Genomic DNA, 26,070 nt, shown 5'->3' on the forward strand with positions numbered 1-26,070 from the left:
CTTATGGCTCAAAAATGTGTTAATGTACCAAAAAGAGAGAACGCCGGGAGCTCACGCCCCAGACGCATGTGCACTGTTTGCACAGTGTCGATGGTCCACGTGCACACACCCCCACACCACTGGGGCCCAAGGTGGAAAAGTTACGGGAATTTGTGTTCAGGTGTTGTTTTAACTAGATTATGATATGGAATACCAACACACACACATACACCGTCACACAGGAAATGTAACTAGGGTTTATGAATAGAGCAGCTTCTAAACACATTTTGAAGGTGTGTGTACTGTTCTTATTGCTTCTATTCCATTAGTACAGCAATTTACACAACAGATAATATTACACTGTTATTACACTGGAATTGTTATTCAAATAATTTGATAATTTCAGGAATTAAGCATAAACTGTTATTCTTCAAAATTGTAGCACTGGGGAATAAAAGTGAGTTTGACACTCTGTGACAACACATATAATGGATGTTGAGTGGTAAAGATAAGCTGACCCGTTGAGGTCAGAGATTCAAAGGGAATGAATCCCTGTCTCATCAGCTTCAAGCTGAGCCTCTGTTGACAGAAGGTAAACACGGATACGCGAGGTGGACACACACACACAAACACACACACACACACACACACACACACACACACACACAAACACACACACACACACACACACACACACACACACACACACACAGGTAAACAGAAGCATACACACAGGCAGGTAAACAGACACATACACACTGGCGAATATACGCATACACACACGTGCACACACACTCACATACAGAAGCACACACCACCACACACAAGCAAACAATAAGATAGGCATGTAATAAAACACCCACACACACTAACAAAATGGGATTCATTCCATAAATACTTTAAGATTGGTCCTGGCTAAGGACACATAGCCTTTACCCCCCTAGACCCCTGTGAAAACCGTTTCCCAATGCGCACACACACACACACACACACACACACAAACATGCAAGCACACGCACACACACACACACACACACACACACACACACACACACACACACACACACACACACACACACACACACACACTCACACAGCTGTAGCTGGGGGAGGTTTTATACGGTAAATGAGGATATCAGATTTAGGGTGACTAGTGAGCACGGGGCCTGAACCTATGAATCTGGGGGGATTGGGGGAGGTTTGGGCTGTGGCGTGCATCTCCCCCCCCCCGCCCCTCCCAACCCAGGGCCCCTGACCAAAAGTGGGGGAGGTGGATGTGGTCTATTCATCTGAATATACAAAGAGCATGGATGTTGTGGGGCCATGTGTATGTGTTGGGGTGTGCGTGTGTGTTGGGGTGTGTGTGTGTGTGTGTGTGTGTGTGTGTGTGTGTGTGTGTGTGTGTGTGTGTGTGTGTGTGTGTGTGTGTGTGTGTGTGTGCGTGTGCGTGTTTGTGTGTTGGGGTGTGTGTGAAGTGTATGTGTGTTTGTGTGTATTACGTGTGTGTGTGTGGCTGTGTGGGGTTTGTGGCTGTGTGTGTGTGTGTGTGTGTGTGTGTGTGTACTCGGTCCTCTGTCTACCATCACACATCATCACATGTCGTGTGTGTGTTTTCGTTCTCCTGCTTGAGTGTTTCTCTGTTTGTTTTACGCTGGCTCATGTTGGCCATCCGCCAGCTCTCCCATTCTCACTTTCACTCTCTCTCGCTCTCCATCTCTCCCTCCATTTATCTGTCTCCATCTCCATCTCTTAATTTTTATTCTCTCTCTCTCTCTCTCTCTCTCTCTCTCTCTCTCTCTCTCTCTCTCTCTCTCTCTCTCTCTCTCTCTCTCTCTATATATATATATATATATATATATATATATATATATATATGGCCCGCACATTATCAAGCTGTGGTCAATAGACGAGGTGCATCCTCTGTTCGGTTTGCACAATAAGTGAACACGTTTATGATAAAGGTCCTTTTGACGGCTCGAATAAAACCTGTTAACCAATCCCAATCAGGTATCTTGTTGTCATGGTCACCATACCCACTGTGTTTGGTGTAGGTAATGGTTGCCAAATTACGTTTCTCAATACACAGTCCTGCTATTGTATCACTAGATTAAAACTATATAAAAGCTGTCCTCAAACGTTTTCTTCACTCAAATTAGATATTCAGATATTCGCTATCTGTTATTATTGATTATATACAATTATCAATCACGATAGCGGAATACGTGCAATGTGGTATGCGAATATAGATTTCTTTTGATAACATAACGGTGTGCAGTTTTATTTTGGATACCAAATTTCTCTAAAAGTTTAATCTGCAGGTAAATTCAAAGTACCCGGTATCAAAATCGAATAGTAAGCTAGTACCATGCGGTGGAAAAGAGCAATTAGGGACAGCCATCTGCATAGACAAAGATGGTAACTCAGCGGGAGGGGGGGGGGGGGGGGGGGGGGGGGGGAGAGAGAGTAAGAGCCCGTCACTGTCACTCTATCACTCTACCCCCTGCCCGGGACCGTAAATAAACAAGCCTGTTTACCCTGGGGGACATCAAACGTGGCTCTCCTCAACAGCTAGACGAGCTGACCAACTGCCGGGAACCATCAGACCCACCTAACCCCACACCACCACCACCACCACCACCACCACCTCCATCACCTTCTTCTTCTCTCAGTAGCACAGGAGTCTCGTATTTCACAGCTGGGGATGTCGTCCAAGGTCTTCCCACAGAAGCCCAACGGCAAGATCACTCACGCACTCACACTCCCCGAGAAGAGACGTTTTTTTGGGTGGGGGATTTTATGTACATTTGTCATCGAATTTGAAAAGTAGCTCAGAACAGCGAGACGAAATTCAAACCTGCAAATGACAGTTTGTTTTTTTCTTCGCCTTCCTATGCCTAATGGCTATCTGTCTTCTTCTCTCTTTCCCACACAAGGTTACCTAGGCCTTCAACATTTGTGAAGAAAAGGTCTGCAGCTCAAAACACCTACCAACTTACGTAAAGACAAAACAAAATTGCAATACGGTTCCAAATATGTGCTGGGGTGCATATCGTTTCAAATCTAAATTGTTTGTCACATTTTTTAACAATTGAACTGAACAATGTACATATCACCACAACAAGGAGCCCATACTCTGACGAAAAGACAGAAAGACACCAACAACAACAGGCACGACCTTTGACCTGTGTGGATAAGTCGGTCAGCTAGAGGCTAGAGATCTCTCACCAGATAAACTCACCCATTCATGACACCTACGAAGAGCAGTCGCTCAAAAAGAGAAAAAACAATGCCTCCATTTGCTAAGTACATTTGGTACGTACTTTAGTAATCCAAACTAAACATATAATCCATTTTAGTTTTGTGTACATATGCATAATTTATCTTAAACTTAATTTTCTCCCCATGCAAGCACTCTAGAGATTTCCTTGTGGCCTTTTCTTTTTTCTTACGAACCAAGTTTGTTGCAGAACTGGGAAAGACGTTTGACACTGTAGACCTTCAACCTGACAGACCAACAGCCCAGAGGAGTGAAGATTCTGTAGCATGGTGGGGCTTACACAAACACTCATGATAAGTGTCTGTAAACACCAGATTGTTTTTTTACTTTTAGAGGATGGATGTTGCAATGTAAGCAAGCCTGGAGAAATGCTTAACCAAACGTTATCCCCGAGTCTCCAGAGTTCTGCTTTTCCCTAACCTCAACTGTACCGAGAACCACATCGTTTTTTTCTCCCCAGCTCTTAAAGCGGTCGCTTATGGATATGTTACCGAACACAAACACAGAGATATAGTCTGTGAGTGGCATGTGTGGAACCACACTAGAGTTAGCCTTCCCAGAACCCGACAATGATAGACAGAAGGGGACACTTTCTGACAGCAAACTGCGGCAAATGGATGGGAGGCAAAGTGTTGGCCTCCCATCGGCCTGCGTAACTCCAGTCGTTGAAAAACAACATAATCAATTGGGAAGCAACTTGATAGCTCCTCTCACATCTCACTCCTTCACAATAAAAGCGATCCTCCAAGTCTGCTTCGTTTCTCCTCACCCTTGAGGATTTCGGGTTTTTCCTCACTTTTTTTATCAGGTTCTACTGGCGAGTGTTAGCGGCTCGTTTCTCTGGTAAAGCCATAAAGTGCTGCAGCATTCCTGGGCTCACCTCAGAGAGCTCTACTCGCTAACGTCTTTGCAAGGCCTCCGAGGAGCAAGGAGGCTTTGGAGAGCAGCTTGTGCGTGGGTTTGCGCTGCATACTTTATGCTACCTTGAAGAATTTGTGGATATTTGCACCTCAAATCCACATGATTACAATTTTCCAAGATGGAAAATTGATTGTGACCAGGAATCCATAATAAATAAATGAGGAGGAGAAGAGTATGTTACCAGTCAGATAAATTCCAATAAGTTGGATCTTTTTTTTTTGCGTAGTGAGCAGCGACCTAAAGAACTGTGAAGGGACAACATATGCATATTTCACAATGTTGTTTTCTATGGAACAACACTGTGTGGCTCGCACAGAAAGACGACACACCTGTTGGCTACCAACAGATGGAGAACTAGGTTAGGATTGATGAGGGCAGCTTTAAAAACACCACAAAAACAACCAATAAAAGGAAAGTGGGAACCTGCCCTTTATAGGGGTCAGTGAAGGGATTTGCTTGACAGTAGCCAGGTAATGAGGCGACAGTTACACCCCTACTAGGCATTCAGGGTGGGAGACTTACATCGACATTTATTAATTTGGTATAATGCAGCTTAGAATGAATTCGGATACATTACGTTAATGAGCCGACAAGTTTCGCATCTCGCCCAAATATGCCTTCAGGTAGGTGGTGGACACAAGGGATTAGACTCAACTCTAAACAGTTCAACTGTGCTAGTCATTGAACGGGAGAAAGTGAGAAACCAAACAGCTTGTGACTATAAAGTAAAAACTGCCGTACACTCAAATGAGCACCAGATTGTACGGTTAACACCTACTTTTTTGGACAGCTTCAATTCTGATTTAATGCCGCTGTCGATATCTTTGGGGTCATTTCGTTTTTTTTATGTGGTCATGGCCAAAACTCCTCGTAATGTCCCAAGAATTCATAAAAATCCCAAACAAATGCTTTTCAAGACTTCCGAATGGTACTAAAGTGACTATTCCTCACCTACCCTCCATATTTAACTATTTATTCAACCTCTTGGTAACTAACAAAGGAATGTGAGCAAGAGCCATACCAGTAAACCTGACACTGCATCCCCCCAAAATACAGTGATATATATATATATGCATAAAAAGGTCTTCAGTATCCCATCCCAGAAAACTTTCGATCCCCCCATCTAGCGCATAGCAACTGGGACTCTGGTTACTGCTGTTTCAAACTCCCCTAAACCATTGGAGATGTGTCTTTTTGGGGCTGGGGTTTGTCAGTGTGTGTGTGTGTTTATGTAGGTGTGGAATGGCCTTCAGAGCGTTTTAAGGAGCAAGCTCGAAGTAAAAGTGGCCAGGGGGGGGGGGAGACCTTTAAAGGTTCTACAGAGCCAGAGCTACAGAGGAGGGGGGGGGGGGGGGGGGGGGGGGGGGGGGGAGGGTTTGAACCTCAAGATAGAAAAGCCGATGAGACGTGCAGGGACTGCACCGGGGATACGCTTGTGTGCGCTGCGTGTTAAAATAAGCATCATGGCGAGGACGAGACAGCGGTCCGAGGTCGTCTCTCCTTCTTAAAACGCTTTGCAGTTCCCCTTGCATGTTCCCGTTCCCGAACCATCTTTGGGTGAAGGGAGGAGGTGCAGAGAGGGTTAAATAGGTCAAGGACCAAAAGGACCCCATGGCTTAAGTTCCTCAGCTCCTGTAACAACCCCCCCCCCCCCCCCCCCCCCCCCCCCCCCCCCCCCCCCCCCCCCCCCCCCCCCCCCCCCCCCCCCCCCCTCCCTCCCTAAGGCCCCTGTTCAAGACCCATGCTCACTCCCCATTTCCTCCCATGATGACGATAGGGCTGTGACAATGACCGCATCACCGCCACCATGCGATGCCTACCACAGGAGTAAGGTCATCATCCCACATGTATTCATTTGTTTTTGCTGAGTGCACATGGTGTGACACGCAATGTCATTCATGGTTTAAGTATCACTATTGAGTATTTGCAAGGGCTTCTGGAGAAACAAAACTTAAGGGTCACTTCAGTTTCACTTGAACTTGGAGCGATAGTGGGAGGGATTATTCATTATTAATTATTTCTAGGCTTGAGTAGCTACTTGTGATACGGTGCAATTGTATACACACAAACACACACACACACACACACACACACACACACACACACACACACACACACACACGTATCACTGCAAAACGCAGCAATGCATTCCTTTTTAAATCAATACCATCCCGGCCCGGTTGACTCATGGCTAACCCTACCCCCCTCTCTGGATGTCACTTGCGTGATGATAAGGCTGACATTAGGATCGGATTACAAGAGCGAGAAATAAGGTGATAAAACCGCAAAAGCACGAAGCAGAGCCAGCAAGTTCAGTCAGGGTGGAGGAAAGGTGCTCTGTAAAGATGGGTAAAGTGTATTAGGTGTGGTGGACTGTAACAGTTCCACTCATATAAGACAGGCACATCACTTCTTTTAAAGCACTAAGCGCTATTTTGACCTCTTTTTACTAGGCTACCATATGTTGCACAGACACGATAAAAGTTATAGTAGTAGAACAGCATTTTAAGAACCATTTTAAATACCGGGATTATCGGGTCCATTAAATAGCCTGCCTGTCTGTATCCCGTGTCTCTCTTCTCTTAGACATCCATTTGTAGGTTCTGCAATATCTCTGGCCAAAACCGGTCACTATATACAATATGTATATAAAAATATATATCTTAACCAATCAGATCTCAAAACTAACATTTCCCGGGCCTATTTGGGTTAAGATCTGTGATCTTTGACCCGTGAAGACCTCTGGTCTGCAGTGTTTTCAGGTCACCTTTTGGCATCGCCTCATTTTGCTAGGAACCTTGAATGTGGTGATACCAAGTTACCAGGTACTTTCTGCAACTTTTTCCCAAAGTAAAAACAAAAAAGGTTATCAAAGAAGAGTCGAGTTCAACCGATAGCTTGAATTAGATAGCATTTTTCGAGGAGTGGAAGACGGCATGTGTCAGCCTCGGTGACTCAAGAAAGCCCCTGTGCCTGGGGAGAGGAGAGCTCCATATATGGGCCTGAGATGATGAGGTGGAGCTGGTGGAAGGGTTGGGGCTCCAAGTCATCATTTTTAACACAATGTGATGTGTGTGTGTGTGTGTGTGTGTGTGTGTGTGTGTGTGTGTGTGTGTGTGTGTGTGTGTGTGTGTGTGTGTGTGTGTGTGTGTGTGTGTGTGTGTGTGTGTGTGTGTGTGTGTGTGTGGACCTGATCTTTAATGTCCATGAAAACACAACAGGTAAAGAAGGAAGGTAGTTCTAGTTTTTTGGGGAAAAACAAGTAAACAAGTACCCTCAAAAGATCTGGGCTGTACCATTGTCATTCGGATTGTTATTGTTTGGGCCGGGGCCGGTCAAGTCCTCTCAATCAAGTGACCCTTTTCTTCTGCGTCAGAGATTCTGTGGCTTCAAGCTTCATATGAAAAATCAATCGAGTGAGGAAGAAAATAATAAGCAAAGCCTTGAGGCTTATCAACCAAATCATTGCCTGATGTGAGACGCAAAGCTACCCCGTCAACGGCCAAGCAATCCAATATTCTGGACATCTGGAGAAGTCCTTGTCAGAATGAAAATGAAGAGAAAGTCGAGAGATTTTATTAAGAGAGATTTGTTCACTGAACTGGACCGACATTAATATTTCATAGACACACTATTCTTCTCTTTGATGCATGCAGCCCCTTTAGCGTGTCCTTACATCGGAGAGGGGGGGGGGCGACTCCAGACTGACAAAGTAGAGACCCGGGGTGATTTTTCTTCTCACGTACACTTCAAATCAGTTTCTCATTTGTTGTGCTGATGTTTTGATTTGCTGAAAACATCACACATTTACTTTCTGAATCTTTAAGTTCCCGATTGCCAGTATTAACAAACATATTTGGGTGCTCTCACTTATACAAAACCATACATATGAAATAGCAGAGCCATAAAGTTGGCATTAAAAAAGCAACAAAAGGTAAGGCCCCCTTCCTCATTTTGGAAGTACTTCAAAGTTAATTGAACCACCCATTATTATTGGAAGCAGGTCAAAATCATCCCTCAAGGAAATTGCTTCTTGGTTTCGGTTTAGATTCTCCCAGAAATACTTTCTCTATGAAATCGTTCATCTCCGTCAAGATTGTCGACACGTTTAATTTCAACAAATGGCCAGACGTTTCCTTGCAACAATGTCATGAACGTTGCTCAACGGAAAGATAAAAAGCAAAAGGTTTAGGTTTGATTCCTCGGTTCGAGTCACGCCCACTTAACAACCATCACGCCTCATTCTCACCGGCTAAGCCAGCCTCTCGGCCACTGGGCCTACTGGTACCTCCCTAATTGAAAAATGGGAAGGAAAAGAGTTGAGCGAGTGCTCAGCCACTGAGGAGGATATCAGGAAGACTTGGCGGTAGCTCCCCGTTAAGATGGGGGCTAAGAGAAGCCAGCTGGTGGGGATCTAAACAATTGGCCTCAGGTTTGGCCCCGTGCCTTCTGCTGTAGGGCTGCATACACACAGGTTGGAAGGCTTGATCCGGGTCCAACTAAACAACAGTTTGGGAGGGGGGGCGGGGGGAGACGGGGGGGGGGGGTAATGCTTTATTGTAATTTAGAAAAAGCATACGTTCACCACAGCTTCATAACCCCTCCCCACTTGTCTTACTCCTCGATCTCTAGAGAATTAAATAATAATATGCTCTTCATCATTCAACGTCCAACCCCCACAGCGGTTATAAATGACAAACATCTCCCCAAGGCGGCGAGCACCATCCATATGAGTCAACCTAGAGAACGACCCGTTCCTCCGTTTGTTAACTTTTGATTGTGCAGATGGAGAAAAATACGGAAAGAAGAAAACCGCTGGTCTCTCCGTGGATGATGATGAGGATGAAGATGAAGTTGATGAGGATGATGATGCTGATGACGATTGCGATGACGGTGTTTTCACGAGACAAATACTTGGTCCAGGTGACGTTGGACTAGTCAGGGTTCGACTGGGTTCTGGGGATCAGAGTGTGATCTGTAGCAGATGGCCCCTGTGGTTGCTCAGGCCCCATGTGATGGCCCCCGGGCACCACAGGCTGCCAGACATGTGGCCCTTGATATAGTCCTAATAGCCCTTATTAAAGACTGGCTTTCAAGTGCTTCTCCTTACCCGCTCCTGCGAAAACATTACCAAGGAAATTCACATAATCTCTCATTATTAGGTCTCCTTGACCATACACTGTAGTGTGTATGCATGTGTCGGTGCATGTGCGAACTAGTGTGTGTATTTTTATTTTATTTATTGTAGGTGTGAAGGTGGCTGTGTGTGCCTCAGTGTGTGTGTGTGTGTGTGTGTGAGTAGGTGTGTCGGGTAGGGGCCGCTGTGGGTGTCCCCTTGGGCAGTTCTTTCATGGAGCCCTAATTACTAGTGAACTCTGAAGGTGATGCACGGCACTACAGCTGCTACAATCTAGACTACCGTCCCAACATTTCCCAGTCAATCTCAACTATTGATCCAACAGTTCCCTTCCCACTCAATGTAAACTATGGATCCCACCGTTCCAAGTATATCTAGACTGACGTTCCCACTATTCTCAGTCAATCTAGAGCACCTTTCCCACTGTTTCCAGTCCATCCAGTCTACCATTCCTGCTGTTCGCAGTCTATTTAATACTTTTACCACTGTTCTGAGTCTGCCTTCTGCTCTGCTGGAGCCAGGGAAAAAGAAAATGGATCCCTCTCATTATTCGTATCTTATTTTTTCCTTTTCCCATGTCTGGAGCGTTGTTGACAGCCTCCCTGTTACCAATCGGACTATGACCTCAATCTTGCACCAAATGAGGCACAAGACAGGAAGTCCCCAGACACAACGCCAATGTGAACATTAACCTCCTGTGACTTTTTCATTAGAATTATTTGGAAATTGATTCCAAACTAGAAATGCATTTCCTGCAGAAAACGCGTGTGAATGCTGACAGCTGAATGAAAAGCGCAAAGCATTGCTGAAAATGCAGAAATGTCGAAATGTAAAATGATTGATCTGTAGTAGTAGCTGAAGTATTTGTAGTACTAATGCTAGTAGTAGTAATGGTAGCAATGGTATTCTCTTTAAGAGAATAGCGGAGCCGGTGCGTGATTAAAAGTAGCCCAAAAGTGCTGGAAAAATTGCCCAATCTGGCAACACTGCCTGATCGTGCTCAAAGGGTAGCGCAATTTGGTGGGGAAAACGCCCAATCTGGCAACACTGCTGAACGTCCTCACGCTCCAGCGTCAATGTAAATCAATGAGAAGAACTGAAAACGAAACTGGTATGAAACTTAAAGTGGGATTCTGAATAAGTATAAATGCTAATTAAATTCCGTTTTGATATTATTGAAGATACACGTGTGCAGATTTGTTAAATGGTTTGACCGAATGTAAACGGTTGAAAAATGATTTAGTTGTCTTAAGTGTCAGAGGCTGGGCAGAAGGCTTCAACGAGACCAACTGAAAACGAAACTGATGAAACATCAGTTTCAGTTCAGATTTCTTACTGTTTAGATTTGTTAAATGGTTTGAACTAAGATAAACGGTTGACAATTGATTTAGTTACGATGTCTTCAATAGTCGAAGTGTCAGAATAAAGATCTCAATATCTAGGGTTTGAATGCTACAGCATTCACACTAATAATTTGTTTTTATTGAATGAAATGCGAGTCAACATTTGGTTTATGTGCGGCTCGACTGAGTTTGGGAATCAGGTTTTGTGTGAAGCTGAAATCACAGCATCTCCTGCAAACACATTGGACAGGAAAAGTCAAGACCACCAAGTAATTTCCCATCCAAAGCTTTGACTATTTTCAGTGTTTTTATTTTTTATTTTTCATTCTCTATTCTAGTTTGATCTTATTACATTTGTTAGAATGAGGAAGTGTTAAAAAAATGCCTGCTTTGCAGAAATCTTTTTCAGGCCGGATACATAGGATACAGATGGCATGCATGTGTTTAACCCTTCTTCAGCTTGTATAAAAGAGGAGTAAAGGACAGTAGAAAGGTAAAAGAGTAGCAGTAGAAACAGGATGACTTGACTTGGAAGGGACTCCAATACGCTGCTATTCAACATGTCGTGAGTACTTCATCTTTGTTTCGACTGATTGTCAGCAAACTCGCGGGACGATGTTTTCAACTGGGGGGGGGGGGGGGGGGGGAGGCAAGTGTTGGATGGCGGACTGGGCCTGAAAGGTTTGGTAGTCCGTAATCAGTTTGATGATGCCTTAATGATAAAAACAGTTCTGCAATAGGTCCCTTACTAGAAGTATAAAAACGTAATTGAGCCTAACCAGTTTGTTTATATGACCCTTCTGACTCAGTCAATCAGACAACATGATTCAACGTACCTGCTTCGTGGAGATCGACGACGCCTGTGGTGTCTACGCCTTATCGGACCCAGGGTAAGTCTGCATTGGCCCGTTTAAAAGCCAATCACTTAAACAGGATGCTCCGTCTGAATAAGTACGACACTCATTTGTACAATTCTAAATCCTGTGTTTGGCTGCCATGTTCCCCCGTCATCAGGTTGTTCCTGGTGAGCGGAGGGTGCAGTGTGCCTCTGCCTCCTCAAATCAAAAAGCGCTCCAAAGCCAGCGCCAACTTCACCAGCACCCTGCTGACGGCCTGTGGCTCGGTGGGCGTCTTCACCTACGACCTGGTCCACGATCAGCACAGAGACTACAACGCCGTGCTGGCCGTCATGTTCTCGGTGCCCTTTGACTACAACCTCTACAGCAACTGGTGCGGCGCGGGCATCTTGAACCGCGGCACTGAATGCGACAAAGACCTCTTCGACCTCATGTACTACGGCTCGGAGATGGGCTTCGTCCGGGTCAAAGGGGGCGCCGCTGCCAGAACGTTCAAGGGAGAGATCGTGGAGGTGGCCGTCAACATCACGGACTCGAGCAGGGCGGTTCTGACTGTGGAGGTCAAGGAGCTGGGGAGGTTCTAGGACCGGGGAGATGGAGGGGGTGGCTCTCCGTCTAACCCCTGTCAGTACGACCGGATCATTTATCTATAATCAATAATCAATTGATCAATCATCATGAATGTGGATACAAAAATTCTGTTCACAGGTTCACTAAAGCCACGATAATTAAGTTTAATGTGTCATTCTTTCACTCTCACCTTTTATCCTACTCAGCTGAGTACTTCAGTGTACACTTTCCTTGATTAACTATACAGTATATGATATAAAACTAGTTATATAGTGTGCTACCATCAGAGGCTGTTCACTTGGCTTCCCCTGTGTGTGCGCCTGTGTGTGTGTGTGTGTGTGTGTGTGTGTGTGTGTGTGTGTGTGTGTGTGTGTGTGTGTGTGTGTGTGTGTGTGTGTGTGTGTGTGCGTGTGTGTGTGTGTGTGTGTGTGTGTGTGTGGTAGTGGTGCTGGAGGAGACAGTGTTTGTGGTTCTAGGGCTTGTGGAGGACATAATGATGATGGTGGAGGTGGTGATGGTAAGGGTGGCTGTAATGGGTAATGGTGGAGTTGGTGGGGGTGGGGGTGGGGGTCGATGTGGAAGGGGTGATGCTAGACGGACCAACAGTGGGTTGGGCTTGCGCACTGTTTGCGCACGATCAGCTCCGCTTCCACCTCGTTATGACTGATGTTCTCTGCTAGGCCTCTTTCGGTTGGAACAGTAGAACCGGGTGATGACTTGCGGTCGGCTCTTGGCTGAGTGGCTACGCATTTCCTAAACGGTGTTCACACAAACAAGCGCTGATGGAGGCCAGACCGAAACGTGATCCAGGAGGGCCCCTTGCGCGCCAAACGCTGGGACCCGCGGCGCGGTAAAACGCTGGTACAATTACAGCACAGAACAACCAGAACATTTCTGCTTTTTTTCACGTTTTTCTGCGGTTAGACTGTAGTCCAACGAACGGGTTTCATATGTAGACTTACACCACAGACATACAACATGTACACTTTTGCGTGCCCATGATGTGAGCGGCGTAACTCGGGAGGGAACAGGGAGCAACAAGGTAATCATGATTACACAGGCGTGCCATTCAGGAGCACAAGACCTCGCGGCTGGCTGTGAACCCTTCCGAACAAAGTTGTTAACAAGTTCAGGATGTGCCTCTCTCTCGCTGTGTGTGTGTGTCTGTGTGTCTGTGTGTCTGTCTGGGTGTGGGTGTGTGTGTGTGTTTATTGGAAGGAGTTGGGGTGCCCAGGACAACGTTCATTATGAGCAAAGCAGATGGTGGAAGAGCGATGTCGTCCTCCCTCCCTCCCGGAACTCATCCATCACTCGCTCACCTGTTCACCTTGTCATTAAGGGCTCAATATTTCACTTCACCTGTTTGCCGGGTCTTTGAGGTGCAATGAATGTAGATCACCTGTTAACAAAGTCATTAAGGTGCACATTCTGTGATTAGACACAGGCACACTCTAAAAAAGAGGTCTGACCTTGTCTTTGTTTTTTTTTTGGCAAGGTGAGCGGCTTTGTCAGGGTTAATAAAAATCCCTTATTTTTTTAATTTAGTAAGGAATATATGTAGATAATATCTAATATCCACCCCAAAGCTTTTTATTCTTTTCTACTTCTATCTCTTCCGCACCACCTTCAACTAATTCTCCCCCCCCCCCCGGTATGGGTACGGTGGCAGCCTCGCTGTAAACCAATCAGGGACTCAGAAATCTGATCCACCGCTCTCTCCTCCTGTCAGCACACATGTCAAGGTGAACTTGGGCGGGGTGGGGGGGAGGGGCAGTGGTGTTCGGGGTCTTTAAATAACTACAGCCCTCTCCAAACTCTCCCACCCACTCCCTACCATCTCACCGCACACACCCCGTCCCCCCCACACCCTGGTTAAGAGTCAGACTCTTGTTTACAAAGACTTTGCAGGGGTTGTTTTTAGCGGAAACCCGATCGGAACATGAAGAAGTTACCGAAATAATCAAAGATCGGTTGGTTTGTGATTACAAGACAGACAAGTAACGACGGTGGCGCTGAACCAGGAAGGACATGCTTTGAATATATGTGTATATGAGTCTCTCATCAGATGGGTCTTTGCATTTAATGTATGTGTACAATCGTGTGACATAAGGTGTCATGCGTCACTAATTGCTAGCTAATCTTTCAGCCTCTCTCCATTGCAAAGACTAGCACACACACTCACCACAGGCTAGCGCACACACTAACAAACACGCACACACACACACACAAACATAGAAGAGTTTCAACTATGAGAGTGTGTGTGTGTGCATGCGTGTCTGTCTCAAACCTGTAAAACATATTGGCCACTTAAGTGTGCTAATGTTGTGCGTTGCGTGCTCTTCTAACAGCGCTGTCTGCTCGCTCCTTTGCTATTATAAGCAACATCCGTCTGAACGTAACAAATAGACAACTAGTGTAAATATTGTGGTTTCCCTGTCATTCCCTAGATATTCATGCATGTGTGTGTGTGTGTGTGTGTGTGTATGTGTGTGTGTGTGTGTGTGTGTGTGTGTGTGTGTGTGTGTGTGTGTGTGTGTGTGTGTGTGTGTGTGTGTGTGTGTGTGTGTGTGTGTGTATGTGTTGCTTTCTGTATCTGCGTGTGATTGGCTGAGGGGTCAGGAGCCGATTACAAAGCTATGCCAACCAATGCCTAGGTGCCGACCCTGGGCGTAGCATAGGGTTTATGTGTGCGTGCGTATGTCTGTGTGCGTCTGTTTTTAGAGAGGGTTCGGTGCTCGGTGGTGGTGGTGGGGGGAGGGGAATTGTCTTGGACAACACGCCTCTTGTCTCTCTTGGCGATGGCTTCCCCTGGGAACCGAGCCGGGTCCAACTCTCAAAGATCGCTTTCTCTCTCAGCAGCGGCTGGTCTTCATCTCTGACCCTTAGTCTACGACCCATCCCCCGGGACCTCCACCTTCTCCCCCTGCCCTCAAACTGCACCACCTTCTCCACTCTCTCTTCCTCTTCCTCCTCATGGACCTTCACCACCACCTGCTCCTCCGCCCCTCTGCACTAGATGTCCAGAGAACCAGCTACTTGGCTTTTCTTAAAGCCCTCTGGTCAATAGAATTACACGTGAATCAGTTATTTTAAATTCAATACATCTACTGACAGTTGCCTAAAGGAACAGCAACTACAGGAAACCAACAAATATATCCCCCCCCCCGGCCTCCTTTTCTTCTCTTTCACTTTCACCTTCTATCCAGCAAGGAAATAGTCTAGCAGATCCGATCCAGCCTTAGGTTTGAGGCGTGAGCTCACCTCCTTCCTACTCTTCAAATCTCTTGTCTTCACTTTCCCTGGCCTCGTCTTCCGCTCTCACGCTGTATCAACCTGGTTTCCTTAAACACATGACTTCATGATTTATCCGGTTCGATGATGATGTTGATGATGAGGATGGTGATGATTTTGTGATGCAGGCTTTGTGCTTTACTCTGGTTGTTGTTGCAACTGTTTCTGTTGACACACTACTGGCAGGTTGCTAAACATCACCGGTGACCGGCCCCCGGACGGGGGTCAGCAATGCTTCTCACGCATTCTCACAGCCGTAAATCCTCTGGCTTAATATACACATATGGCATCCTCAAAACACACTTTAACAATGACCCCGAGCACGGCGCCTAACAACGCATCACAACAACGCACAACAATGCCACATGACAAACCGCATCACACAACAACGTACAACGCTCAACAAGACAACGTCTGACGGCACAAACTATGTGAGAATACAGAGCAAGAAACAACCGCAACACACACCCCACACCATCTTCCAACATGGCCGATCCACATGGTCAGGGAAAGCACGCTTTATGCAGCTCACACGTTAGCAAACACATTAACTCACCTCATGTCTTTCCCTTCAGTGTTAACAAGTAGAAAATACTCCCCCATGTTCGTGTTATGGTTCTGTGGTGGGGTGGTGCCACTCACAAATGAGGAAACTAAAATATTGTTTGCTTCAAAGTCGTGTTATTTAACCACACAACATGGGACAACACAAGCCATTTCTCTGCCAACAGAAACAAGCGTGCTTTGAACAACCAGAAGGGGGTAATCAGGGGTCATTCGTATTCTGGGAGCAATATATCTTGGTAAAAACTAATTAAAGCCGAACTAACATCATTTAAAACGGGAACCTGAGTGGACAGGCATTCAGATTTCAACACATCCAGGCAACTAGTCGCCTGTTTTGATACAGGGGGCACGTAGTGGTTTCACACAGGCCTCGCATTCATAAAATACCCAGACTGGGATACGCGAGAACGAGTCCGCTCACTCTGCTGTATTAAGCACGGCACTGTTGCTCTACCATTCCCCCTCTCTCTCCTGGACATAAAACACACAAAAATGTACCTGTACATGTGTCTCAAGCCTTTGTCAAGCCCATTGACTCACTTAATCGTCACTTAGGAAGACATTTAGCAAATAAAGTAGCTTTGGCGGAGTGCCAGGGTGTCCAGCTTTGCTGCTGGCAGCTCTGACACAACACTTTCCACCGTTCCTCACACACACACACACACACACACACACACACACACACACACACACACACACACACACACACACACACACACACACACACACACACACACACACACACACACAAACACACACACACACACACACACACACACCCTGCTTAACCAAACAGGCTGACAGGGGACAAACAGAGGGCAACCTGGCGATGAAATGTGGTGTGGCCCTCCTGGTACCTGCATACCTGTTGGCATGTGGCTTGTGTGTGTATTTTACAAAAATCAATAAACATATGAAAACAAACAAGTTATTTAGAAATTGTACCACAGACCATATTTCTGTTGTTGCCCTCTGGAAAGTATTGCGGTAGTACACCAAACCATTTAATTTGAGTGATTTAAGAGAGAACTCTGTTTTGCAGGACTGTAAAGCGGTCAATTGTTTTGGAAGGTAAACATATTACCATGGAGAAACACATTATATATCACTCACTCTTTCAGCTGCTGCATTGATTCTGGTTGTAAAAAACAGAGAAATAAATGTATTTAATATCAACAGCGGGTGTTTCTAAAGTCTGTGTTCACCGCATCGCAGTGTTGATTACCAGGTGCATTAACACCCGTCCGACTTGCCATTGGTCTGCAACATGGTCGCCATGGTTTCAAAACGAACACAGCAGTCCCATGGTTGCAGTACTTGTTGATTGGAAGTGGCCAGGTGGGGCACCGTGATTGGTTTCGTTCTGTACATATCCCACAATGCAATGCAGCGTTTTTCTAGAGCTCATGTCTTGAATTTGACACATTCTTCAAGGCGTTTTCTAAATTTGATTCTGTTATTAGCAGTCATCATCAACCTATTTAGTTGATAATGTGGATACATTTTTTACGTAATATTAGTAATAATATATATCTTTTATAACAATGCAAAATCAATGATTTCACCAGATAAACACTCAATAGTGCAATAGTATGAATCATTCCCAGTATCTTACTTAACATCACTTCCTGATCTGGAGTCGTGATAGAAGTGGGACAAACCCCAACCGCCACACACTGAATGACTACAGAATACTAGCATGTAAGAGTGACATTTTCAACCACAACCCCAAATGCTCTTATTTTACAACTGTCGAAAACAGAAATGAACAAAGGGCGAGTCACCGGCAGTAAAAGACATGGAACCATCTGGAAGGGTCTGCAGTTAGAAGCCCTCACACCTGTGGTAGCGGGGGTAGGAGGGGCTTGGCTGCCTTAATAGGCGCTCATGGGAGGACGTTAGAAGACAATGACGCTGCCGACAGGGCCAATTAGCACTAATGTGTGGACACTAGCCCCGCCCCTTGTTCACACAGAGACCCATAGGGTTGGGGTGGTGGGGGAGGTGGAGGTGGAGGTGCTTGACATACACCCACACACACACATAGGCTTAATACCGAACACCTGGTGGTTGTAGCAGTCAAACAGGTGGCTTCAGTTGCTGCTGTAGCGAGCAGTTCAGTGTTCTCGAACGCGTCTGACAAACTGCTGAGAGGAGCTTCTCATCTGCTGCTCTACAGCTCTCCCGAGGAACCCTCCCTCCGTCTGCTTTTAAAGAGACAGTGTTCCCTCTGTGGGGTTTGGTATCGTATGAGGCAAGATGGCCATTCTTTTGCTATGGGTAGATACTGTGGTCCCACAAAATACACATTTTTCTTGTTAAACTAAACTTTGGCCAAGATCACCATCCATCTGCTCCTGTCTTAGAATGGAGAACGATATGTCCACCTTTCTCTTTCTTATTTTTCCCAGTACGACACAAACACAGCATCAGATCCCATGCATTCATTTCATGTCGTTCCACCATTATGGAGAAATGGCTGAATGCTAGCGACCCCGTCTTAACACTCGCGCCGTCGCAGCGCGAGTCCCAGAATACCTCTGTGTGACACCCCACCGCTGTACTGTCCTGTCCCTGTGTGACATCAAACCGGCCCGCGCTGCCAGCGGACCTTGAAATGACACCCTCCACTTGTGGAGCCGGCGCCAGTCGCGGGCCACTGGGTGCAGGGAGAGGGCCCTACTGGGCACGCTCAGAGCAGAGCGCCTTGCGTCGCTAGGTGGACGCTCAAATAAATAAATACCCTTCTCTCAGATCTATCTGAGAGGCGTCACGGAGAGGTTGATTTAGAACCATTATAAATAAGTTGAGAGGACGTATCAACACATCTCTGCCTCTGGTAACCTCCACATTTAAAGAGCGATGACACCCTAAACCCCCACTTATGTTTGATACATTATATTTTCAGCAGTCTATTTTTGCTTTGATCTCGACAAGTGAGTGTAATAAATAATATACTGATAAATGTAGATTGTTAATATTGACAAAGAAAACTCAATAAATAAATAAGGAATAAATAAAAACCGAAGACATCACAGCGTACCTAAGACTCCCAGCCCTCACACACAATAAAACAGGGCGTTATTGAAACATTCACGGACAGGGGGCCTTGGTGAGCCCTCGTTGTGGGGGTTTTAAGAGCTGAAGCAGGGGCTTTGGGTAAGCAGGAGTGGCGCTATCTCCACTCCCAATCTCCTGCCGCCCTCTGGCATCGCCTTCGTCAAGCACAACAACATCTTAATCTGACCATGCGCACGCACACACACAAAAACACCACTGAATGACACCAAAAGCAGGATTCGGCCAGCCGAGGATATTAGTTGGTGGAGCCCTCAGGGTTCCACCTGAGCTGTGTGTGTGTGTGTGTGTGTGTGTGTGTGTGTGTGTGTGTGTGTGTGTGTGTGTGTGTGTGTGTGTGTGTGTGTGTGTGTGTGTGTGTGTGTGTGTGTGTGTGTGTGTGTGTGTGTGTGTGAGGGGCAGCTCTTACCTGGAGGACAGAGGCAGTTGTGGGGCACATCGCGGGCCTGCCGTGTCTTGGGCAGCCGAGCTGCGAGTTTCTGATAGAAAAGGAGAAGAAGAGTGGAAATGTTAGAATGCTTCATATGAAAGGATCTGAAATCCTTTCCCCAGAAACAGTAAACAATTAAAAGTATTTAGAAGTGAATAAACTAGCATTTTCCTGTACAAATTTCCTGCCACTGATCAATCTCCTTTGCTAACCAATGATAAGTGAGTTTGTTTCTATCATTTTTATTAGTGTATTTTTAGACCATGCCATAAAACTTTCAATGTGTATAAATCCATGCCAGTGCGCATACAACCTCTAAAATTGTACACAGAAGACAGAAAAGTGATTGTTAGGTAAAATCCAATATGAACTGTTTAACACTGGCCCTGAAAACCCAATTTAGCCTTTATCAAGGTCTTAATACTGGACACAAGTCCTTACTAAATCAACGAAAAGGGTCAATGCCAGCGATTTGATCCCACCGCCAGGACATGAATACCGGTTCATTCTCAGCGGGATGCCAGCCCCAACCAGAGCAGTGACCGCAGTGTGAGCTGTTTGGAGGCGGCGACAGACAGGTGCAGGAGGGGATGTTATGGAGACAGGGTTCAGGGTTCTTGGTAGAGACGGTCAGGCCCAAAGTGTCCCCCAGGAACGCAACCACAGATCCAACAGCAGTTGAACAACGCATCACACTCCAAATAAAGGATCCGTAGAGAGACAGAGTGTGCTCTCAACATGATAGTTAAATGTGGGCGCATACCTGGTGTGTAACCAATCACTGACTGCATCCAATGAGAATCGCTTTACACCTACGTTATTTAATCGGTTCTGAGCTTCTTGAATATTTTTCTAGACGTTTCCATGAAGGATATAAAGAAATAGGGAAATCAAATATTGTAAGTCTAGGATGGAAGGAAACACCAAATGTACAAATATCAACTGTGTGAATAAATAAAAGGAGACTTAATTTTTTTTCCCAGAATCCTTCCGGGAAGAAAGGATCAATAACCGTGACATCCAACCCACCAAAACCATTGTTAGAAACGGCAAACGACTCAAAACCAACCTGGAATCTCTCTCATCCTCTCTCTCACACACTTCCTCTGTCTCTCACACTCACACACTTCCTCTGTCACTCACACTTCCTCTGTCACTCTCTCTCTCTCTCTCTCTCTCTCTCTCTCTCTCTCTCTCTCTCTCTCTCTCTCTCTCTCTCTCTCTCTCTCTCTCTCTCTCTCTCTCTCTCTCTCACACACACACTCCCTCTTTCTCTTTCTCTCTCTCTCTCTCTCTCTCTCTCTCTCTCTCTCTCTCTCTCTCTCTCTCTCTCTCTCTCTCTCTCTCTCTCTCTCTCTCTCTCTCTCTCTCTCTCTCTCTCTCTCTCTCTCTCTCTCTCTCTCTCTCTCTCTCACCCATTTCTCTGAGAGCTCTGTGTGTGTTATTCCCCAAGAGTTCCAGGAATGTATTTGGTGTATACTGGAAGGGCCTGCATGGCGGCTGGGGAAGTGTTTAGTGGAGACCGGTCCTGCGAGACCGAGGGCTGCTGCACTACTCTGCGGTAGTGGTGGACGTCTAAAATGGCCCCTGGCTCGACCCGAAGTCAAACAACAGCTGAGGTGGCAACCGCCCTCCCCCCACCGACCCCACCCCACCCCACCCAGACAAGGTGACAGAGATAAGGGGGTACACTGAAAGAGGAGAGAAGACGAGAGTCCGTCCATCCCAGCCGGATCAACCTGTAAATAAGCAGCCCCTTCAAAGGGCGGTGCATCAAAAACGAAGGTCCCTCAAATGATCAGCCCTGAAGCGGCGAGTAATCATTATAAATATGGACGGCAGCCTTCTATGGGACAGCCGTTGATGATTCAGACGGTGAGTTACCCCGAGTGTATTAATGGTGACATCACCACTGGCATGCACAGCGGCCTTGATGGTTAGGGGTGGGTGAAGGGGTAGCTCTACCGTACAGTACCCATAGAGAGAGCTAGGGGGTGGGGGGGCCTGGGATGGTAAGAGCATTCCCCGCCTCTCCTCCTCCCCCACTTTAATGGTAACCCGATGCGGGAGGTTTTGATGTGGTTTAAACGTGCTATTTCAGGAGTATGACAGTGGCTTTCACAATCCCCTCATCAGATTAGCTTGAAGATCCCTAATATGCTGCCCTACCCCCCCTAGCCCCCTACCCCCCTACTCCATTGCGTTTGTAGTGCACTTAAGAGTTTTAAGCACTGTGCCCGACCGACCCGTGGCTGTTTAGAAGTCCTACTTAGAATTAATCGTTGAGTGGTCTGCGGACCTGTTTGAAAGCCTTCCGTCAGGAGCACCGAGCCGACCCATCGATCGGCTCGGTGCAGGGCCGGCCGATCTGCTGTTTGCCAGCGCTTGTGATGAAGGAAGTCCCTGTGTGTCGTGCGCTCATTGTAAACGCCGTCATGCCGCGGCCACTTGAAGGTCACGTTGCGGAGCCCTGAGGTCATGTACACAAAGGGCTTGTGAAACAGAGACCGAGGTACTTAAGGAATTCCAGCGCTGCTAAATTTGGATGTCGGGGGGCTTAACGCAAAACATCTACAATCCGCGACAGCGTTTGAACTAGTGGAGGAGCGGCAGAGGTATCGGGGATTTGAACCCTACCAGGCTATTAAAAGACCTATTGATTCCTTGGAAAATGTCCACAATAAGAAGATCCTATGCTTTGGATCATTCACATGTAGGAGATAAACGAGGAGCCGTTTGATTTCACACATTCTTTATACGTAAAGCCATGCCAGATGCCTATAATGGGAAACAAAACCATATTCTGGGAGGGGCAGTGGCTCATCCCGCTAGTGTGCTCACCAGGAAGGCAACGTACCTGTTAGTGACCCAGGTTTGATCAGTATCTATACACTTAAGCTCATTCCCTCTCTCTATTTTAATTCCTGTATATTTTCACTGTCCTGTCAATGAAAGATGGACGACATTTATAAAAAAAAAAAAAAGTATTTAGCAGACCAAAAAAAAAACACTGTGTACTGTTGAGATGATTCATCCCAACAATATTTTTGTTTTTAAGAGCTCAGGGAATGGCAATGAAGAAGTTCTGAGAGTTGTGCCGAGAAGTTGTGATTAAGAATTCTTCCCTCTTGACCAAATGATTCCACCAGGCAGAAAGCAAGACTTCTGGTGCATCTATCTGAGAGCGAAGAAGAGACCATTCTCTTCACAACGTCCTCCTGACTCGTCCTCTGACAGAGCGCAGAGCTTCTCTCTCTCTCTCTTTCATTCTCTCTCTCTCTCTCTCTCTTTCATTCTCTCTCTCTCTCTCTTTCATTCTCTCTCTCTCTCTCTCTCTCTCTTTCATTCTCTCTCTCTCTCTCTCTCTTTCATTCTTTCTCTCTCTCTCTCATTCTCTCTCTCTCTCTCTCTTTCATTCTCTTTCATTCTCTCTCTCTCTCTCTCTCTCTCTCTCTCTCTCTCTCTCTCTCTCTCTCTCTCTCTCTCTCTCTCTCTCTCTCTCTCTCTCTCTCCCCCCCCCTCTCTCTCTTTCATTCTCTCTCTCTCTCTTTCATTCTCTTTCATTCTCTCTCTCTCTCTCTCTCTCTCTCTCTCTCTCTCTCTCTCTCTCTCTCTCTCTCTTTCATTCTCTCTCTCTCTCTTTCATTCTCTTTCATTCTCTCTCTCTCTCTCTCTCTCTCTCTCTCTCTCTCTCTCTCTCTCTCTCTCTCTCTCTCTCTCTCTCTTTCTCTCTCTCTCTCCCCCCCCTCTCTCTCTTTCTCTCTCTCTCTCTCTCTCTCTCTCCCCCCCCCCTCTCTCTCCCCCCCTCTCTCTCTCCCCCTCTCTCTCATTCATTCTGTTATTCCAGAGCTGAAAAATGCATTTGTCTGCATATTCCACCAAATGATACAGTGTTTCCCACTAGTGTTTCATGGGCATGCGTGCCTGCTTTTATTGTTCAACCCCTAGGCCTGTGCAAGCGTGCTGAGGTATCTGTCACTGAGAGCGGGGGGGCCACCCAAACGCATGCCGCAGGCTGTACGGGGCTGAGGGGTCTAGGGGGGACTGCAGGGACCTGGGTGACGAAACCATGACCGGGGGAGGCTGTATTTCTCCCCTTTCCACACCTCAGAGTCGGGCCGCTGCGCTGCACACACAGCTCCTGCTCTGGAAAATGCACAGCCGGTTCCCTGGCCATAGAGAGGGCCTATGGAGGGCTTGTTGTGAATTCTCTCTTTTAAAAGCATGAGCAACATTAAAGGATCAGAGTAGAGAATTTGGATTTCATGGAAACTGTACATTTCAGATTCTTGGTTGATGCGATAAGTTGATGGCATTTATTTACCTATAAGACCTTATTTCGGGTGAAAGCCTAAACCTCCATTCCCATCAGTGTCTAACATCTGACAGAGTAGGCCTAGAGTTGTGACAACATGCAAACTGTTGCAAAGTTTCCATATAAACGTTTATGTAAGAGTAGAAATAGGTTTACTTTTGCCAATTGGACTGACATGATTGTCTGTTTTAATTCATTATTATCGAGTCAATGTATGATTCGTTATGTTATTTTATTACCAATCTCCCCCGCGTGTAGACCGACGTTTAATATTAAAAAGGTAAGATCGTCACGGTATTTTTATTGCATGGAGTGGACTAACGCTTACAGCTCCTCTTAATATTAGGAGATGCCCAAAGTGAAAGTGGAGGTGACTCAAAAGGTTGTGTCAAAGCAAACAAAAGGAAAGGAAAATAGGCTGCCTACGGACTTCAATCACCGTGGAAGAGGTTGTTAGTGTAGCTGTGGAAGTGGTCAATTAAAGGGCAAACCGGGGCCAAACAACTGTTTTACACAACAGATGGTAAAGGAGAGTGCGACTCAGCGTTATACCTACTAAGTAATGTAAAGTGAGTGGATCTGAAAACGCAATGTGTTGTTAAGGAGGAGACATCGTGCAGGTGTCCCTAAATACAAAAGTAAGAATGCATTTCTCGCTTTGTGTGTGAGCCTTATTGGTCATATAAAAATGCACCATGTCAACTGCATGGGGTTCTAATGGCAGTTAACTTTTTTTTTTTTTTAAGTCAAGACTTAAAAAAAAGGTCTTGACGAGAGTGCATGAAGTAACCTATTGCAAATTCTATCATCAAAGTTGCACCTCGTGTGGCCAAACATTTAATAAGTAGCATAGTACATCTTTGCGACCATCGGCGCTTACCTCTTCCAGAATCCGGTCAAGACGGGCAAGGATAACGGGTTCCACCTGCTCCGAGGACATCCATGCGGTGACCTGCGAGTCCCGCTGCTGCTCCAGGCTGAATATCCGTGACTGCAATTCCGACGTCCGCAGAAAGACCGCCACGCAAACTCCCAGAGACAAGAGGCTTAAAATTATACAAATTGTCAGGCCGGCAAAATCTCCAAAGTTTCTCCAAAGCGGCTTCTTGCAAGCGTCCTTGTCGTCACAAGTCCTCCGCACTTTGGGGTGACCGGTAGCTCTCCACTGTTGTTCCTCTTCCATTTTTCATGCAGACCTACTTTAACTTTAATATGTTTTTTCCCCCACAATGAAATCCAAATATGAATCAAGAAGATAAAAAAAAGACCACTTTTGGTAGGCTACTTAAGGTCTTGCAGCTGTCCTCCTTCCAAACTTTTTCTTGCTTGATATTCTCAAATAAGTATTTATAACAAAATCAAAACACGACTCATTCCTGTGGTGTTTGGCATCGTTCAAGTCGGTTAAGCAACAAAACCGAGAATAACAAAACCCAAGTCAACTCTCAACTTCACTTTGCACCAAGTTTCAGCCGAGCCATCTGATGGTGCTGTCCGAGCGGTGTAGCTGCAGCTCTCTCTCTCTCTGTCCCTGTGTACTGGCCGATCAGCCGTCAGTGCGTGCGCTGAAATCTGAGCCTCTCTCTCTCTCTCACTCTCTCTCTCTCTCGCTCTCTCTCTCCTCTGCTCTGGAGCGGTTTTACACTATGCGCCTTTTGCTAGGCTGCTGCGCAAGTGCACGCTCCTCCTATGACTCGGGTTAGGCTAAATGTTGGGGCGGTAGGATAGGTTAGGGATTCAGCGGCGGCGACGGCGTTGCCCCCTTTGATCCGTGCGCATCCGCGAGGGATATTTTTAGGGCGAGCGCTGCCAGTATGCAGAGTAGCCGCGCGCCGCACGAGCGATTTTGCAGTCTGAAGTATTTCTGCCCTTCTTTTCAGCCCTGATCCATGCGGGAAAATACATAAACATATCTGAAAATAAAGTTACACGCTGGTTTGTATTTAGAGTAGTTAGAAGCAACTTTACAAACTTTTTTTATTTAACTTATTTTGCCAGATTTAGTATGTATATTCATATTCTTTGAAGTTTACTTAATATAATTATCTTAAAGCATTAATCTTGAATCACTCATAGTGATTACATTAACATAGGCATAGAAAATAGAGAGAGAGCGTGTGCGTGTGCGTGTGTGTGTGTGTGTGTGTGTGTGTGTGTGTGTGTGTGTGTGTGTGTGTGTGTGTGTGTGTGTGTGTGTGTGTGTGTGTGTGTGTGCGTGCGTGTGTGTGTCTCTTTCTATCTGTCAGTCTGTGTGTGTGAAATGTGATGTAGGAATAACTGACTTAATACCATCATTTAATAAATC

The 26,070-nt window shown here is 46.1% G+C and overlaps 2 protein-coding genes across 26 annotated transcripts in view; one reads left to right on the forward strand and one right to left on the reverse strand.

The window, feature by feature from the left end:
* Window positions 1-25,439, reverse strand: part of col13a1 (collagen, type XIII, alpha 1) — an 88,049-nt gene extending 62,610 nt beyond the window's left edge. For 6 of the 23 annotated variants that reach the window (XM_030379643.1, XM_030379641.1, XM_030379638.1 and 3 more), the window contains exons 1-2: window positions 24,646-25,433; window positions 19,430-19,499 (exon numbers count right to left, since the gene is read on the reverse strand). In XM_030379643.1, the coding sequence (XP_030235503.1) occupies window positions 19,430-19,499; window positions 24,646-24,948 (373 nt within the window). In that variant the 5' untranslated portion in view covers window positions 24,949-25,433. Of the gene's footprint in view, window positions 1-19,429; window positions 19,500-24,645 lie in introns of all 23 variants that reach the window. The other 17 variants (XM_030379626.1, XM_030379634.1, XM_030379632.1 and 14 more) reach the window with 7 other exon arrangements.
* On the forward strand, window positions 10,327-12,367 carry LOC115560281 (bryoporin). 3 transcript variants are annotated; one of them, XM_030379645.1, is made up of 4 exons: window positions 10,410-10,425; window positions 11,117-11,222; window positions 11,467-11,547; window positions 11,672-12,367. In XM_030379645.1, exons 2-4 carry the CDS (start codon window positions 11,218-11,220, stop codon window positions 12,096-12,098), a joined length of 513 nt encoding a protein of 170 aa, XP_030235505.1. In that variant the 5' UTR covers window positions 10,410-10,425; window positions 11,117-11,217; the 3' UTR covers window positions 12,099-12,367. The 3 variants fall into 3 exon arrangements, with proteins under 3 accessions (XP_030235506.1, XP_030235505.1, XP_030235504.1); XM_030379644.1 differs by lacking the exon at window positions 10,410-10,425 and adding an exon at window positions 10,432-10,926; XM_030379646.1 differs by lacking the exon at window positions 11,117-11,222 and having other exon boundaries at window positions 10,327-10,425.
* Window positions 25,440-26,070: the final 631 nt, after the last annotated feature.

This window comes from Gadus morhua, chromosome 15 (assembly GCF_902167405.1).
Source record: "Gadus morhua chromosome 15, gadMor3.0, whole genome shotgun sequence".
In the NCBI taxonomy this organism is placed as follows: Eukaryota; Metazoa; Chordata; class Actinopteri; order Gadiformes; family Gadidae; genus Gadus; species Gadus morhua.

What these genes read in the sequence shown, in the direction of transcription:
- LOC115560281 (XM_030379645.1), top strand. An exon ending in TACGCCTTATCGGACCCAGG is followed by an intron (nt 11,548 to 11,671) that starts GTAAGTCTGCAT and finishes CCCCGTCATCAG; the next exon opens with GTTGTTCCTGGTGAGCGGAG.